General features: G+C 41.5%; 1 protein-coding gene across 2 annotated transcripts; it reads right to left on the reverse strand.

The window, feature by feature from the left end:
- Window positions 1-5,089: 5,089 nt before the first annotated feature.
- SKA3 (spindle and kinetochore associated complex subunit 3) lies at window positions 5,090-17,036 on the reverse strand. 2 transcript variants are annotated; one of them, XM_050332644.1, is made up of 9 exons: window positions 16,917-17,036; window positions 14,699-14,763; window positions 13,619-13,784; window positions 10,924-11,329; window positions 9,100-9,200; window positions 8,116-8,306; window positions 7,707-7,913; window positions 7,462-7,580; window positions 5,090-6,616 (listed from the first exon to the last, which is right to left on the reverse strand). In XM_050332644.1, exons 1-9 carry the CDS (start codon window positions 17,017-17,019, stop codon window positions 6,583-6,585), a joined length of 1,392 nt encoding a protein of 463 aa, XP_050188601.1. In that variant the 5' UTR covers window positions 17,020-17,036; the 3' UTR covers window positions 5,090-6,582. The 2 variants fall into 2 exon arrangements, with proteins under 2 accessions (XP_050188601.1, XP_050188599.1); XM_050332642.1 differs by having other exon boundaries at window positions 7,707-7,919.
- Window positions 17,037-17,183: the final 147 nt, after the last annotated feature.

A 17,183-nucleotide genomic window follows, 5' to 3' on the forward strand; every position in this document is an offset into this window, starting at 1 on the left:
TCACCTCCCTTCCAGGTGTTCCTCCAGGCCTCGCCTTATCCCTGTCCTTCCTCAGAGGGCTATTTTTCTCTGCCTCTAACCGGTGACACATATCTGGACCACTCCTGCAGCTCTCCAGCCCCTGTGTATCCTGGCTCCTCTGGTTGCTGCAGCAAGCCCAGTGAGCTGGGGTCCCCAGCAGGGCCAGGAGAAGTACTGCATGTCCTGCCTGTGGGGTGCAGCACAGTCAAAGGGACCCAGATATAGGAACCGAGGTAACTTGCCCTAATTTCTCCTTTTTCACCCTCAATAGCACTGGAGGCTGCTCTGCTCCCCTAGGTGGGGCTTTATGTTCATATGTTCCCTCTGATGTGCCTTTTCTGCATGTTCAGGTTTGGCTTGTCATGAAGGACTCTCTGCCATGCTTCCCCAAACAAACTTAGTTCTTACAACTGCTTTTCCCCCCCTGTCGCCATCATTTTATCCACCTAAACCAATGTTTTTTTCAATTTGATAAACAGGAAAAAAGTGTATCAAAAATGCTAATTTTTTCCACACCAAGAAACCCCCCACTGTTACCTTGTCACACCTCACAGAAATACTGCTCCTGCTGTTTATCATTAGCCAGGCTTTTCAGTCAACAGGGGGAGGAAAAAAGATTCTCTGCACTGTGCTCAGGCCTTAAATTAAGGGCTCTGTTTTCAGAGTCCCCTTCTGATTTCACCACCTCTCCACCACAGGTGTAGTGACACTTATGTACAGGAACAGACTACAGCCTCAGAGGTGGAGCCATGGCCTTCCCTGCGGTGGCAGCACAAGCCTCATAAACATTCTTCTGCAGCACTTTTGGGAGAGGCTGCCTGTGTCTCTGGTGGAGGAACTGGTATAGGCTTTAATTAACCTCCCGAGTTAAGGAATGAGGACAACTCACACACTTTGTCAATAACCTGGGTAGCATCAGACACACTCCTTCCAGCACCATGTTTGCCCTCTGACTGGAGCAGTTGTGGAGGCTTACATTTTACTTTACAACTCTGGTCAAAAGCAGAAACAGGTGTGAAGCAGTAGGAAAAAATTAAGCAAATAACTCAGCAAGTTCTTACTTTTGTAATGGAAAGCATGGAAAACCAAAAAGGTCTCCAAAATCATGTTGTGACTGGTTTCAGAGGGGCTAGGTTGTTTGGGACCCTCCCTGGGGTATTTCCAGTTTCATAGAACAGGCTTCAAGTAGAGACATCCTGGCCCAAAAACTCACTTGACCTCTTCAATGCACTCAGCAAGAAAATCGGTGCACTCAGCAAGTGACAGCTTCAAGGGCGCCTCTGGGTGAGCTGGCTGAGGCATGAGTTCTCCACACTGTGCTCCAGGCAAACACGAGTCAGTGTCTTCAGACTTGAGGAAATGGGGGGAGTTTAACAGGGCCTGAAACTGCACCTGTCCCAGGCTTTAGAGGACAGGAAGCAAGAGCTCCAGTAGTGATTGGTGGGGCATTTGAAAAACAGCACCCAGCACGCAGCAGTCTTGCACCAGCCCCCGGCTACCTGCCTGTTCAGCTGGGGCTGTGTGGACTCCTGTCCTGGGGCCTGTTGGAAGGCATGCTGCACTCCTGCTGCCTTTGGCTTAACCACTGCACTGGAGGGCAGGAGGCCTATGCTAAGAAAGGAGAAGGGAAGCAAAGGCACATAGAATTACTAAAGGTTTGAAATACACTCCGCAAGTGCCACAACAGCCCATGACAGCCAGAACAAACCACACCACCCTGCACCTACAGGCTAGGACAAACCTCACTTCCAAGGGTGTGCAGCAGCTCTGTTCCCTCCAGCCCAATTTATGCAAAACCAGCCAAGCAGTTGTCCCAGGAAGGGAGAGTTTGTGAGAAGAAATGTTGCGTGCTGGGATGAAGAAGAGGAATTGCTTCAGCTGCCACTCAAGTGCTTGTGGAGAAACAGTGTTAGGCAACCTTTCCAGAGGAGCTAGACAGACAGGCTACAATTCACCCAGCCAGGGAAGGAGGATGTCCTGGCTCCCACTCCCTCATCCTTTCCCTTCTCATGCCTCAGCAACCACCAGTGCCTTCGCGGGCAGACAGTGATTTGGGTCAGTGCACAGTCTATGAACAATTTAATCTTGGAAAACAGTAATTAATTCCTGGTGGTTGAGCAAGCAGGAATGGATTCCCCTGCAGCCACAACTACAGTGACACAACTGACAACCTATGGCGTGGGACCTGCAGCTGGGTCAGGAAAGGCGGGGCCACGCAGACTGCCTTACAACAATTGCGTAAGCAATCATTAGGGAACCAACCACAGGGCTTTGAGCCAGGAGTACATTGTGCCAAGAACTATGGAAGCATTTGAACACCTTCCTGCTGGGTATTCTGCAAACTATGCTTTGCTTGGTCTCTTCCCAGGAGAAGTGCCTGTGTAACACAGCATCTTCTTCCATGGACATTTCCCATGAATATGCATTTGTGCTACTTAAAACTCTTCAACTTGAATTAGGCAAAACAAGATCAAAGAAATTCACAGATCTGGTCAGCTCCCTACCATGCTGTCAACTGCCCCTTTGTAATAGTAGGTATTACTGTAAGGACAGCATGAGGCTTTACATTTAAGTTGATAGATAATATATAGCACCACCAACCAATGTCTTCCTGATAGAAAGTTGTATTCCTGTGGACTAACACACATGTGATTCCACAGTGCAGCCACTGGATGTTGTCACTGCTCTATATGAATGCCACAATCTCTGTATTACTGTCCCATGGGTAAACAAGGTGCTCCCAAAAGAGAAGGCAGATTCAACATCAGCTACAGCTGTTGATGGAGTACATGCAACTACCATGAGTAACGGAACATCTGAATTGTGAAAAGAGGGAACAAAGCAAATATTACATATTACAGAAAATTTAAAGGGTCCATGGTGCTTTAAAAAAAACCAAGGAAGCCTGGAATATAATTATTGCTCCAGTGATTTATAAAAACACCAATAAAAGCACAATGGGCAGCACTGAAAGCAACGCTTGTCAATTATCCCTTTGACAACCATCTGGGAAGTTTCATTTCACTGCAAGAGCTATATTTGTGTTCAACCTTAGGCAAAGTATTTCCCAGATAAGAAAGCACAGACCACCTTAAGGGACTTCCTTGGCAGAACTATTGAGATGCTTCTTTGACAACAAATGGGATTATGGAGAGAAGCTTCTGTTAGCTGACACATTTGATATACTTTAAAAAAATTAAAAAAAAGATTAAGAACCACAGAAAATGAAGGAAAACTAAAGGCTATGCTTTTTTGTTTACTTTCCAGATGTCCTTAAATACTGAAGTGCAATTTTTCACTGGGTTCAATCCTTTCTGACAGCAGGCTACTGCTAGAGGGTGTGACCCCATTCTCACCCTTCCTTTCCATCTGATCTAGCACTCACATGGGCAGAAGCTGAGTTTGAGATTACTGTTGGGAAGGACAAACTGAAAGAGAAAACAAAATTAATTAGCCTTTTAGTGTCTTGGCAAATGCAACAAATCCATTGTAAAACTGCACAGCCCCTAGACTCTGTGCAAGAGAACTGGGGAAACAGCCTCTAGTGGAAGCAACCCCCAGTTAAAGTAAATAAAGCACAACACAGAACTGAGTCAATTTGGCCTGTTTTCAGGTGACAATTGTCTCTCACAGAACTACTGCATTTGCTACTTATTTAGCTACTGTTTATCCAAACTGTACCTTCTGACAGGCCAGCGCTGTTAAGAGATTCATCCCACAACAAACCAACATGTAAATTTTAAGTTCTTTTGCATCATTCCCACTCTGACAGGTTATTACTTTAGTTTGCACCAGGACAAGCCTTTCTCCAGCTGCAACACTAGCTTAAGTGGAGTTTTACCCTCCTCCAGCCCCATGGCTACATCCTCAGTTGTTCCAGTATATCAGACGGCCACCTGTGTGAGAGGACTGTTCTGAGTAGGAGAAAAACAAAAAGACAAAACAAACAGGTAAATTTCTCTCCAGCTTATTTTGAATACAGATCAGTTTCCAACAGAACCACAGAATGGTTGGGGTTGGACAGGACCTCTGGAGATAATCCAGTCCCACACTCCCTGCTACAGCAGGTTGCACAGGATTGCGTCCAGGCAGGTTTTGAATACCTCCAAAGAAGAAGATTCCACAGCCTCTCCGGGGCAGCCTGTTCAAGTGCTTTCACTTGTCATTTCCCTCCCCTACCCCCAATACTCAAACTACTCTTCAGGCCTTCCTAAAAGGTTGTCAAAGGTGAAGCATGACAAACTCAAACTAGCTTTTGCTTTGCTGCTCTGATTGTATCTACCTCAGAGCAATGCTCCTCCTATAAGAAAGAATACAAGTACAAACAACATTATTATGTGTATTAGTGTAATACTGTAGGCAAGAAAAACAAAGCCAACTAGTAAAACTCCATTTTCAGATTCCAGAAAGTCTCATGCCTGTATCATGTCATAATAGCTTGAGTAGACCAGAAGATTTTAAGATTTCAATTGTCATATTGAAAATAATTTCTTTATCATAGTATTAATTGAATCCTTTTAATATTAGTTAACGAAATAGCTATTAAATGTAGCAGAAAATGTTAATAAGTAAGTAGAATGATGTGAGTGGCTTACAGTGAGAAGCCCAGCACTGCTAGGTACAACTCCATCGTTCCTAAGGGAGGAAAAGACAGCAGAGTGCTGAACTGTCCTCAAGTTTAGGGGAAAGACTTTTATAAGCCCTTCTGTGAATTTTGCTAGTTGTGGGTAGGGGGAATACAGCAAGATCCAGGACAGTAGTGCTGCTTGTTCCGTTCCACATTAAAAGGAGTCTTTCAGGATATTTGGCTTGCTTCAGGGCAAGAAAATAGTCACAAAGTGCTGTGGGGGGAGAATGAAGACTGTGAAACACTTCCTGCTTAGTACTGGTAAATCTGTCTGGCTGAAAGAGTCTTGCTTTGCAGCAGAATATTTTGTACCTTTCCAAGGCCACGAAATTCCAGGACTAGAATCCACACCACCGTGTGGTTTTAAAGATGCTGGAAGCAGGTTTGGCCTTCACTCTGAAGGAGTTGGGTAGAACAAAGAAGTGTTTCAGAGCAGCCACCAAGCATTAGTGACAGATTTATTTAGTAACCAAAACTTAATCAAGCTCACAGACTGACACATAATACATAGGTATTTTTAAACAGAAACTAGCATTTAAAATTACAGTGTGCTCAGGTCAGAATTAGTAGAAAAATCACTTTCTCCAGTTAATATGATGTACACTTATCCTGGAGAATGATGACAATAGCAGGAAAAAGGCACCTTTACTTGCTAAGTTTTAACAAGGACAAGTCTGTCTAAGCCAAGTGGAGAAACGCCTCTGGGCATCTCCAGATATTTGCATATCTTGAGGATTTCAAAGAAATGCAGACTGAGTTCTGAAAAGCATACACTTATCCCCATCTCCTGGGACAGTCTCTCCCTTCTCAGATGTTGCATGTTTGCCCTCATAAAAATGACAACATTTCAGCCATCAAGAGGAAGAAAACTGGTAAGAGCAGTCGTGGAGGCATTCGGAAGAACAGCCGATGCTGGAAAGAGCAACCTGGCTCCAATCAAGGGTATGTACTGGGTTTTCTTGTGGACAACAGTAAAAGCACTGGTAGAAAAAAGTCCTAATTACTATGATTACCAGATACCAACAGATGGCCAAACAGCTCTGAGAACTTAAGCTTGGTCAGCTATTACAGGAGCACATGTGCCCTTTTCAGAGGCAACACCACCACTCAGAGAATACACAGGGTAGCAGCACAGGAGAGTAAGCAATAGCCAGATGCCTGCCAGCAAATTCTTCCAGCAGCCAAAGACATATATAACCAGCATCAATTGCACAATACCTTTTCAAATAATTCACATTCGAGCCAGAGTCACCCTCTAGAGCTACAGAGTAACCAGATGCATAGCACTTGATACTATGCCAATGTATATTATGGAAGAAGCCACATGGGAAGTGCCCTTCTGACAGGGCATTGAGCATTGAGACTGGTGTAGGAATGCGTCAGGTAGGTCTCAGTGCTGCAGAAGTGACCGAAAGCACAGAAGTGCTTTGAACAGTAAAGCAGGAGTTACTCTTCCAATAAAAAAAGACTTGGTTCTGTTGAAGTACTGTTGAAGTACTAGACTTCAAACTCAGCCCTGAAAAGATGTACAGTGTCACAAGAACAGCCAGAGATAACCACTTTTTGGGGCAATACACTGGACTTTCCCTTTATGACAAACCCAACTGCTCTCTCTGCAGCCTACTGCAAATGCAAGCCTACACAATAGACAACTGAAGTATCTCCCTCATTCTCCGTTCCTCTTTGAAGCATAATATATTTAAAAACCCTTAAAACATTTTGCCAATAATGTCAGTAGGAAATTAAGCACAAGTTGTTATTTCAAACAAGTTTATCCACATTGTGGATAAAGAATTTTTCTTCATTTAAAAAAGCTTTCTCTTGGTATGGCTCTTTCTTCCCACCAGTATTTCCTTTTGCTTTTTGAACTTGTTATGATTCAGTGATAAGATCCATAAATATGAAACAGTCTCAACATGGTCTTCAGCTTGATTTCAGATGTTTGGCTTGAAAACTCCACGATATCCTCTGCAAATATATCCAGATGAGTTCATGAGCTTATTTCAATCACATTTTGAATTAGCAGAAGACACAAATATTGAGAACTTGTCTTTTTTATCTTGACAACAAAAAATGGAGGGTCAGCTAAAGTGAGAGCTTTGCTCTATTTGACTAATCAAATGGATTCCAACACCCAAGTATAGCAAGATACCAACTTTTATCAGTCTCACTCTGCTTTGTTGTGATTATCATTTGACTCCATATATGTTCCTTACACTTCTTACCTAAATAATCTGTAGAGGCTCCAAGTTTAACAGATAATCAACAAGCATAATATATAATATGTTCAATCAGGAATATCTACACTTGATAAACTCATCGTAAAAACTCCTTTATATTCAAATTGATGTTGTTCTTTATAAATCTATTGTTCCATTGTTCAAAGATTATTCATTCTTATTGTAGCTTTGCCTTTCAAAGAATTTTGTCTTTGCCAAAACCGTGAAATCAGTTCTCACTTATATGCTTTACTCCAATTTCCTTATTTTTATTGCCTAAATTTATTCAGAAGAAAGCATTTGCTGGTGCTTTGATTGCCACCAAGTAAAATATAAATACAGATAAACCAGTAAAACCCTATTTTTTTTTTTTTTTAAGTTGCGAGGATTCAAACACACAGTCAACTATAATATTTGTTCTTTACAAACAGGCAGTCAGATACCACCCCCAAATCCAGTTATTTAGTCACAGAAGCAAGCGCTATCCTGGTAGCTGAAGAGCAAGCAGCTGCATTGATTTCTAAATGCGTTAAAGCATCTTTGTAGCTCCTACAAATTAAACTACCCAACCAAATCTGTAAAATGCAATCATACCTGTTCTCTTTGTCGCTGTAATCAGTGGAATCACTTTCACATCTTGTAGTATTTCCTGCCTTGGTCTCTGTTTCCTTGGCATTAGAAGAGCCTACCTTATGATTGTATTTGGACAGAATCTACAGGAAACATTAAATGGGATTAAAAAAATTATGTAAGAACTCAAACCAGATGGATTACAGATAGAACTAAGCCCTTTTAGTTTTGATATTAAAATTATTTAGGAAAAAAGTATATTAGCTGACCTGTAGAACATCATCTGGTATCCTTGTTATTTCTGGAGGTGGAGGAGTATTGAGTAACTGGTCATAGTGTTTTATTGTGGGAGGAGAAGGGTCCCCCAGATGTTTAAGATACGCATCAGGGCTCACAGCAAAAGGAATGTTATCTTTGTATTGTTTATCTCTTGCATCACTCTTTGTCACCGACTCAATCTTTCCCCCTGGCTTCACCTGCTCCTGCAAAAGAGGTATTAAATGCCTTCAGTTAATTCACATTATGTGAAGTATTTAGTAAATTTCTTACAAAATTACTATTACAAAGAACTTCTACAGTTACGTAAGAAAAATAGTATTGGAAAAGAATCCCAAATGAAGCTTTTAAAAACTGCTTTTGGCAAAGTGTGTGAAAATGTACATTGCTGCTATATACTACCTTAGCTTCTGTTTTCAGCCAGCTTGTGTGAAAGTTTGGACACTGTGGTGTTGCTGTATGACTGGGAAGAGGTAGCTCCTTTGTCTCTGGTGACTTTGGTAATACTGTACTATTTGTTTTGGAAGAGACCTTCACGTCAGGAGTACAGAACACAACTACCATAGGAGAAGCCATCCAGTCAGCTGCTGATACTAAGAGTGAGCAAAATATAAATAAAAATACATACATAAACACACACACATATATAAATATTACCAGTTCCACCTTCATTTCTAATTCTAAGCTTTTCATAGATTTGCATATTCTAAAATGCCTGTATCATTTTAGCTGATACTTTTTGTTTGATCTATGCAAATTACAGTATTCCTTAAAATCAGCAAATGCCAAAAAAAAATGTAATCATTCTAGTCCCACTACTGAATGTAACTGGAAAAGCTCAACTTAAATTGGCATTGCACTACCTTCTCATGTATCCAATTGCCACTGTGTTTGTCCCAAGATTCTCACAGATTTTTAAAAGAACATATTTCTCCTCTCAAAGAAGTTTACTTTTTGTCATTACTCTTGAAAGACCTAAATTACTATCTCACTAGCCTCTCTCAAAGTGGTTTCTTTCCTGTCTTTAAAGAGATCTAACGGGTATTCTCAGGCAAAAAAAAAAGGCTAAGTTAGTAAAACAGTATTTTTATTTCAAAAAAGGATAAGCTGCAGTTACAAAATGATTAATTCCTCTGTATAATTCCAGCTGGATATGAGCAGAAGAATGAGGAAAGATTTATACTGAAGTGAGAAACACTCCCACAGAAGCCATCAACATTTCAATTTTTCGACATTAGTGCTCATACAATGACTAGGCCTGAATTAACTATAATTAACCTGAAACACAATCTGAAACTGAAGTTTACCATGTGTTTATAATGCATTTACACATGCATCCTCTAAAAAAGTGTGTATGTGTATTTATTTCACATGTTTTGAACTTACCATTCTCAGCTCTCACATTTGATTTTGGCAGAGAAGTAACCACGATTTCCCTGGGTGTCATTTCTGGAACATCTCCTCCATTATCATCTCTTTTAACCAACCTGAAAAAGAAACCCCTCAATTAGCTCTCAAATATTAAGAAGAAGTCACAATTGAAGGAATACTGTCAGCCTGATCTAGTATTCATTCATCAATATGCAAGTCAAAAATTAATTTTCTCAAAGATTATTTTTTCATCTATGATTCTACTGTGGCAGTTTGTAGTGTGCAAATATTCAGTCCAGCCACAGACTATCAAATACACTGAGATTTCAGTCCAAGGCATTAGGAAGAAACCAACCCCAAACCAATCAAACAAAAAGATGTCCAGGGTAGGACAAATGCCTCAGATTACCAATTCTGTATTAGGTGTACAGCCTATTTTATTTTGAATTGCCTGTTACCTACAAAATTTTAAGCAACAAAAGGAAGTAGTTTTTACTTTAAAACTAGTACAAGTATTGTGAACACTAAAAGATTTTTAATTCCATTTTCAAGTTTGAATAAGATTACTTATCTTTATCAAATACTATAGAGCTTTACAGTAATTATAATATTTACATAACTATTTAAAAGGAGAAATCCCAAAATTATTTTAAAAGAAAATGTAGCAACTTCAGAGTGAAAGGCCATTTAATATCAATTCCACAACATCAGAAACTGAAATTTTAAAATTATATTTTCATATCCAAGATATTCTAGCAGAAGAATGACATATGCAGTTAAGAGGCATATTACCAGGCAAAAAGTGGAAGCTTACCTGAACTATATGCAAAAGTGTGTCCATAAGAAAATGATTTTAACTGTTTAAAAAGTTATTTTAGCTAAGAGAACCAAATTTAGAGCTTCTCTACAAAATGCCTAAGCTTAAAAAAAATACCCACCAAACCATTTTGTATATTTTACTTAGATGAATATGTCTCAAATTTTGGGTTAAAGAAAATGTAACTTTTGAAGTCAGTTTTGCCTTGGAAGTATTATAGATACGTGAAACAATCTGATTTTTAGTTTCTACAACAAGAAGGATAAGTAGAATTTTTAATGTGGTTTTCATGAATATGGCTCTTGTTTTTTGAACGATTTCTCTAAATGTCAAATATTTAGCTACTGTCAGCTTTCAAAATTGAACACGTTGCTAATAGTAACTGTAAAAACATGACCTTTACATTACCTCTAAGGTATAGAAAAATAGTTATACTTAAGATGTTTTTTACCTTACTGCTGCAATTTTTTTCTTTATAATTAGAACACTGAAAATCTGGAGATATCTTTTCAAGAGAAAACTGGAACAAAACTACCAAACTTTTTGTAAGGTGGGGCTTATGAAAGAGACAACACAGTGCTTCTACAATGAGGCATTTTACTGAGTGCTTTACAAGTTGTTTTCTGTGTTTATATCCCTAAAGCTTCTGAAACCTTTAAATTGGCAGTGTAGTATCTACTGCAGACAACACATCCCCAGAGCCGAACCCACGGTTAAGGAAAGCAGATGATCACAGATACACTGTGTGTTTTCCCTTTGTAAATACATTGTGCATGGAAGATTCTTATCGTGGTGCAGTCAAGGGAAGGAGCATATCAGATGCATTTCATGGTAGCATTTGGCACTGTTGGCACTGCAATGGGTGCGTGAAAAGACACGTAGAGAGTTGAATAAAGACACAGGACCAACCAGCTGGTAGGTATCACCCTATCACCTGCTTGAAGAAAAAGAGGAGGGCCATAGCAGAAAGAAATTAGTTCTGCAAATTCAATAAACAATCTGAACTCCAGTAATGTACTTACTTTTGGATTGTCTGAGCAGTTTTATGAATAAGTGATGTGGTATAATCTTCATTCAGGCACATGGTATGTTCACTAATGCCAAAGTGTTCAAGTTTTGGTGTTGCAAACTCATAACCATCCATCTTCAGCTTACATTTTGGTGTTCTGGGCAAAGTACGGGGGGTTTGCACTTTCAGTGGAGTATCATTCCTTGACTTTTGCTGATAAGCATTTGTTGTGTGCTGTGTTTTCACTGCACTCCAAGGCCTGGAGAAAGCATATTGTGAAAGACCAAAATCAGAAAGCCGGGGGCTACGCAGTGGGTTTTCAGCCAACAGTGGCGTCTCAGTACAAGCAGGAAGATCATTTGCTTTTCCTTCATCAGATTCAGACACTGTTGATTCATTGTTAACTCCTTCCTCTTCATCTTTTTAAGAAAAGAAATGAAAAAAAATTATATCAGAATTTCTGTTCTAAGAATTTATAAAATAAATTGGGACACCTCCCCACTATTCAAAATTTTTCATTTATTATTGTAAAAAATAGATTCCTTCATTTGTTTTAAAGGACTGAACCTGACACTGCAACACATATCAAAACCTCATATCAGGCTAAGTTATATTTATAGTATAAGTCACACATTTACTGAATTTCACCCTGCTGGTATATATTATTTCTAAGAAAAATGAAATTGAAAGATTTTTACACAAGAGTATTTTTCATAGAATTCATGTCCTTGCATGGAGATGATAATGTTTTTGGGGAAAGAGCAAAGGGTGCACAGTACTAGAATGCTCATTCTTCAGAAAATCAGTATTGAAGAAAGGGTATGAAGCAGCAACTAAAAACTTGCGAAAGAAGAAAGCTTTTTGGGTAACAAGACTCCACTGCAAAAATATGTAAATATGTAACTTGTACATTTTTGGAGTTAGTTAAACTGAAACACCCCAAAACATTAATGAATTTCTGTATGATGTCATAAGTGTAGGACAATGAAGCTGGGAAAGGGCCTGGAGCACAAGCCCTGTGAGGAGTTGCTGAGGGAGCTGGAGTTGTTTAGCCTGGAGAAGAAGAGGCTCAGGGGGACCTTGTCACTCTCTACAACTACTTGAAAGGAGGTTGTAGCCAGGTGGGGGTTGGTCTCTTCTCCCAGGCAACAGGTGACAGGATGAGAAGACACAGTCTTAAGCTGTGCCAGGGGATGTTTAGGTTGGACATTAGGAAGAATTGCTTCACAGAAAGGGTGATTAGCCATTGGAATGGGCTGCCCAGGGATGTGGTGGAGTTACTGTACCTGGAGGTGTTTAAGGAAAGACTGGACATGGCACTTGGTGCCATGGTCTAGTTGGCATTATGATTTTTGGTCATAAGTTGGACTCAGGTCTTTTCCAAGCTAAGTGATTCTGTGATTCTGTGAAGTGGGTAAGGGGAGGGAGGCTATTTGAAGTAATACACCTTTCTATGTGCATTGATATCATGTATTCAGATGCACTTAGCTTAAAAATACATCTTAAAAAATAAAGTAACCTCACAGCTCTGTTTGGAGACTTTATTTAAAGGCAGAGAGAGTACAGGAAAAAAGGTACTATAACAATCAGAGCCTTCTGCCCTATCTTCGTAAAACAGTTGTAGTAGCTTAACTCAGACATGAGTATGGTCCATGACCACAATTTTGTTTTGTAATGATGGGATAATGGTCAGGTGTGGGAGACAGCTGGGCTGCAGAGAGCTTAAGCCTTGAATTTGATCAGTTACAGTTGTGAGCTTGTAAAAGAATGTAAACACTGGGAAGGTGGAAGAGCAGAAAAGGAGGAAGAACTGCAGTAAATAAGTTTTGTTTTGAGATTTGCCAGCATGTGAAAAGGACACCGACTACCTATCAAAAAATGAGCTGCTGCGCATGAACAGGGACACTTAACCAATGAATTATAGCACGTACATGCATGGACAGAAGAAAAGACTATAAAACTAAGCCTGCTGTTAACAAATTGCCTATTGCCTGCCAGCCCATGGAGAGAGCGTCTTTTTTGTCCGCCGCACTCAGGGAAGGTGAAGGTGTGCCCTGCCAAAGGCTTTTTGAAAGCTGACTGGGCCCTGGGTACTCAAAGAGGTATGTGTCGTACTGACAGCTGTAGTGTTTTAAACTCATTTGGCGCATCTGGATTTTTCAAATGTGTGTGCATTTTCTGACTGGATTAAGGATCTCCCTCCCCTCCAACGATCAAGCTACGACTGCTTGTCACGTCACCTAATCCCTGTACATAATTCTCCTGTCCCATCTGTGCTGAAGAACACGTTATTTTAAGATTTTCTCTATCATGATTTAAGTTAATGGAACCATCACTTATGAGTGCACTGAGGTGCATCTACAATACTTTCTCAAGCGTGAGAAGCTGAAGCAGTGTAATTCTCTGGGTTATGAAACCAGTCTTGGTAACATGTTTTCTGCATGTAATTATTACTGAAAAAATGAAAACAACCAACACATACTAACATAAAACCATGCCAGGAGACCTAACTCCAAGTGTATGTGTTTTGAATTATTCTCATGGCACCAGTCACAACAAAATCTTTTACCCTCTATAGGATATTATCATAAAGTAAATGATATGGATGTACTTGATCTCTTAATTGATAGAAATATACACATAGCTAAAGAGAAACATTTTATAAAACTATATTTTTCTTTACATTCTGTATTGCCAAGAAATATTACCTGTAGAGTCTTTGACAGGTGGTTTGTAGCCATACTTCTGGAACAGCTCTCTTATTTTTCCAAGATCTGCTGCATTTCTTTGCATCAATATTTCACTTGCCTTCATAAACTCATGAACTGCTTGGTTTTCAGAGCAACTCTTATCAAAGCTGGCATTAGCCTGTTCCTTCATGGGCAGAGAGGGGAAAGGAAAAATTAGAAATATTGGTTTTCAAATCACCATATGGTAGTTGTTTAGACATGGAGCATTCTGGGAGTAAATATTCAACTGCAATTCAGATGAAACAGCTAATTTAGGTCTTATCTTATCTATACCTGAAAACTATCAGGTATATATACACCTACAGAATATCAGGAATACATAGGCATGAGTGTATAACAATTTAGAAAAGTTAAATTATGATAACAGTTCACCTTGTGAACAAAAATACATGCTTTTACTCCATAAAAATATGAGATGACAGCAATTAGTTTGGACTCTTACTCCACATGTACAAAGAATTATGCAGAGTAGAAGGTAAACTTCAAGTTTACATCCTAGTTTAACTCTCAACTATTTCTATACTTGCTCATTTCTATAACCCTTTTTTCCTACTTCTATTTAAGAAACAGAGAACATTCTTCACAAGTTTAACTGAATGGCTGAAGGTACTGACACTTCTGTGAAGCTGATTGACTTTATTCTAAGGGCCAGTCACTGAACACAGGCAAGCTTACCTCTTCTGCTGGGAGCTTCTGCTCCTGAATCCTTCTCCTCATTCTTCTCACCTTGGCACAGCTACAACTTCCCTGTTACCTTTGTCCCCTGACAACCTCAGTGACAATAATGACTGCAAACTAATCAACACTGCTAAATCTACTTTGGGTCACCCACAAGTTTTTGGGCATTACCCCGATATCCACAGCCGTTATGAGGACTTAGAGGTAAGTGAGTAAAAATAAGGGTCATAACTGCTGAATAAGGAAGTAGAATTGTGGTTTAATGATTATGGTTTCCATAAACCATACGTTTATGGAAAACACACCCCACACACACACACTTCCACAATTTTTCATGAAGGAAATTAGTTAAGATGTTACCTTCAGAGTCTTGACTTCACTTTGAAGGTCATGCAAGACCCTTGCTGAACATTCCCCTTCAGAGTCTTCAATACGCATGTTCGCATAAAAGGGTTTGGAAAATAAAAAGGGTGTATTAGTGTTTCAGCATGTAAGTACATTCTACATCAGAATGCAATCTCCTGTATTAGTGGATGAGAGACTGGACATGACCTGTCCATGTGCACTTGCAGCCCAGAAAGGAAACTTGTCCTGGGCTACATCAAAAGCAGCGTGGCCAGCAGGGTGAGAGAGGGGATTCTGCCCCTCTACTCTGCTCTGGTGAAACTCCACCTCAAGCAGTGCATCCAGCTCTGGGGTCCTCAGCACAGGAGGGACATCAACCTGTTGGAGCAAGTCCAGAGGAGGCCACCAAGACAGTTGGAGGGAAGGCTAAGAGAATTGGAATTGTTTAGCCTGGAGAAGAGAAGGCTGTGGGGTGGCCTAATGGTGGCCTTCTAGTACCTGAAGGGAGCCTACAAGAAAGATGGAGAGAGACTATTTACAAGGGTGTGTGGTGACAGACAAGGGGGAACAGATTCAAACTAAGAGAGAGTAGGTTTAGATTACACATTATAGGAGGAACTCCTTTGCTGTGAGGGTGGTGAGGCATTGGAACAGGTTGCCCAGAGAAGCTGTGGAGGCCCCATCCCTGGAGGTGTTCAAGGCCAAGCTGGATGGGGCTCTGATCAACTTGATCTAGTGGAACGTGACCCTGTCCCATGGAAGGGAAGTTGGAACTAGATGATCTTTGAGGTCCCTCCCAATCCAAACCATTCTATGATACTAGAGAAGCTGGAGTTGCGTGTTAGAGAAAGAGAGTCGAGACAGAGAAAACCAAAGAGAACTAATTCTAATTGGTACCTTGCACAGTAAGAGACTACTCTTTGTACAGTGTGTTAAACTCCACAGAGAAACTGTCCAGGTTTCCATTTTAATGTTGCACCTAATACTGTAGAAATTAATGTATGGCAGATGTTAATAATATAGGGCTGCAAAGAATTATTTATGGTAAAATTTTATCCTTAAAGGGCTCGAATGAAATTGAAAAAAAAATAATACAGCCACCACTGAAAAACACATATCAACAGAAAGCTGAATTCTTCCGCTATATTTGCACACGGCAGATGCATTGTTCACTTCCACAACACAGCACTCATTGCTTCTTTCACTGGAAACCAAGGCTAATGCAAATAGTGTAAAAGAGGACACCTGCTACGTGCCAAGACAGAGCACAGTGATGCACACAATGGGATGCCTGAGCTATCTGTGCAGAGAGAGCACATGCCCTGTTTTCCTATATCAATCCACAAAAAGAAGGACAAGAATGCAATTCCCATTTTGTCCTGTTCATCCTGGTTTTTTCTGTGACAAAACCTCACCTGTGCCTAGCTTTGGCTAGGGTAGACTTAATTTTCTTCGCAGTGGTTGGTGTGGGGCTGTTTTGGATTTGTGCTGAGCACAGAGTTGATAATACAGAGATGCTTTTGTTGTGGTTGAGCAGGGCTTGCACAGAGACAAGGCCTTTTCTGCGTTTCCTACTGCCCACGCTGGTGAGAAAGCTGGGGGTGTATGGGGAGGTTGGGAGGAGACACAACCGGGACAGGTGACTCCAACTGACCAAAGAGATATTCCAGACATCGTGCTCAGTATGTAAAGCTGGGGGAAGGAGGAGGGCGGGAGGATGTTTGCAGTGATGGTGTTTGGTTTCCCAGGTCAGCGTTACGCGTGATGGGCCCTGCTCTCCTGGGGATGGCTGAACACCTGCCTGACCGTGGGGAGCAGTGAATTAATTCCTTGCTTTGTTCTCTTTGTGTGCGCGCCTTTTTTTTTTTTTTTTTTTTCCCGCTATTAAACTGTCTTTATCTCAACCCACGAGTTTTCTGGCTTTTACCCCTCCGATTCTGTCCCCAGTCCCGCTGGTGGGGGAGGGAGCGAGCGGCTATGCGGGCTTTGGTTGCTGGCTGGGGCTAAACCACGACAGCAGCCGCGACGGAGCTCAGAGACATCAACACGGGCAGGAGCCCAAACAATTCCCTCCCGAGCTACTCCCAGGCTCATCCCCGCACCGACCAGCCCACCAGAGGAGCACAGGGGCACAGTGGCAGGAGGGAACGCGAGTCGAGGGAGGAATCCAGAGGAACTCCTGCAGAGCCACCGGTCCCGAGGCGCACCGCCCGCCACCGCGGGCTGCGCTTACCCGAGTCCTCACTGCGCAGGGCCTGCTCCAGCTGCTTCACCTCCTTCTCCAGCGTGAGGCAGAGGCCCCGCAGCCTGCTGAAGAAGGTCCCGGATATGTCCATGGCCGGGGCGCTCCGGAGGTGCCGGGCCGGGCCGGGGCCGTCCCTCAGGGAGCCGAGCCGAGCCGGGCCGGGCCGGGCCGCGCGCGCCGCGGAGAGCCTTCGAATTGCCGCCAGCGCGCGCCCCATTGGCGCGGCCCGGCCCCGCCCCCCGCGAGAGCCTCGCG

Source organism: Myiozetetes cayanensis, unplaced genomic scaffold (genome assembly GCF_022539395.1).
Source record: "Myiozetetes cayanensis isolate MyiCay16 unplaced genomic scaffold, myiCay2020 scf5-8, whole genome shotgun sequence".
In the NCBI taxonomy this organism is placed as follows: domain Eukaryota; kingdom Metazoa; phylum Chordata; class Aves; order Passeriformes; family Tyrannidae; genus Myiozetetes; species Myiozetetes cayanensis.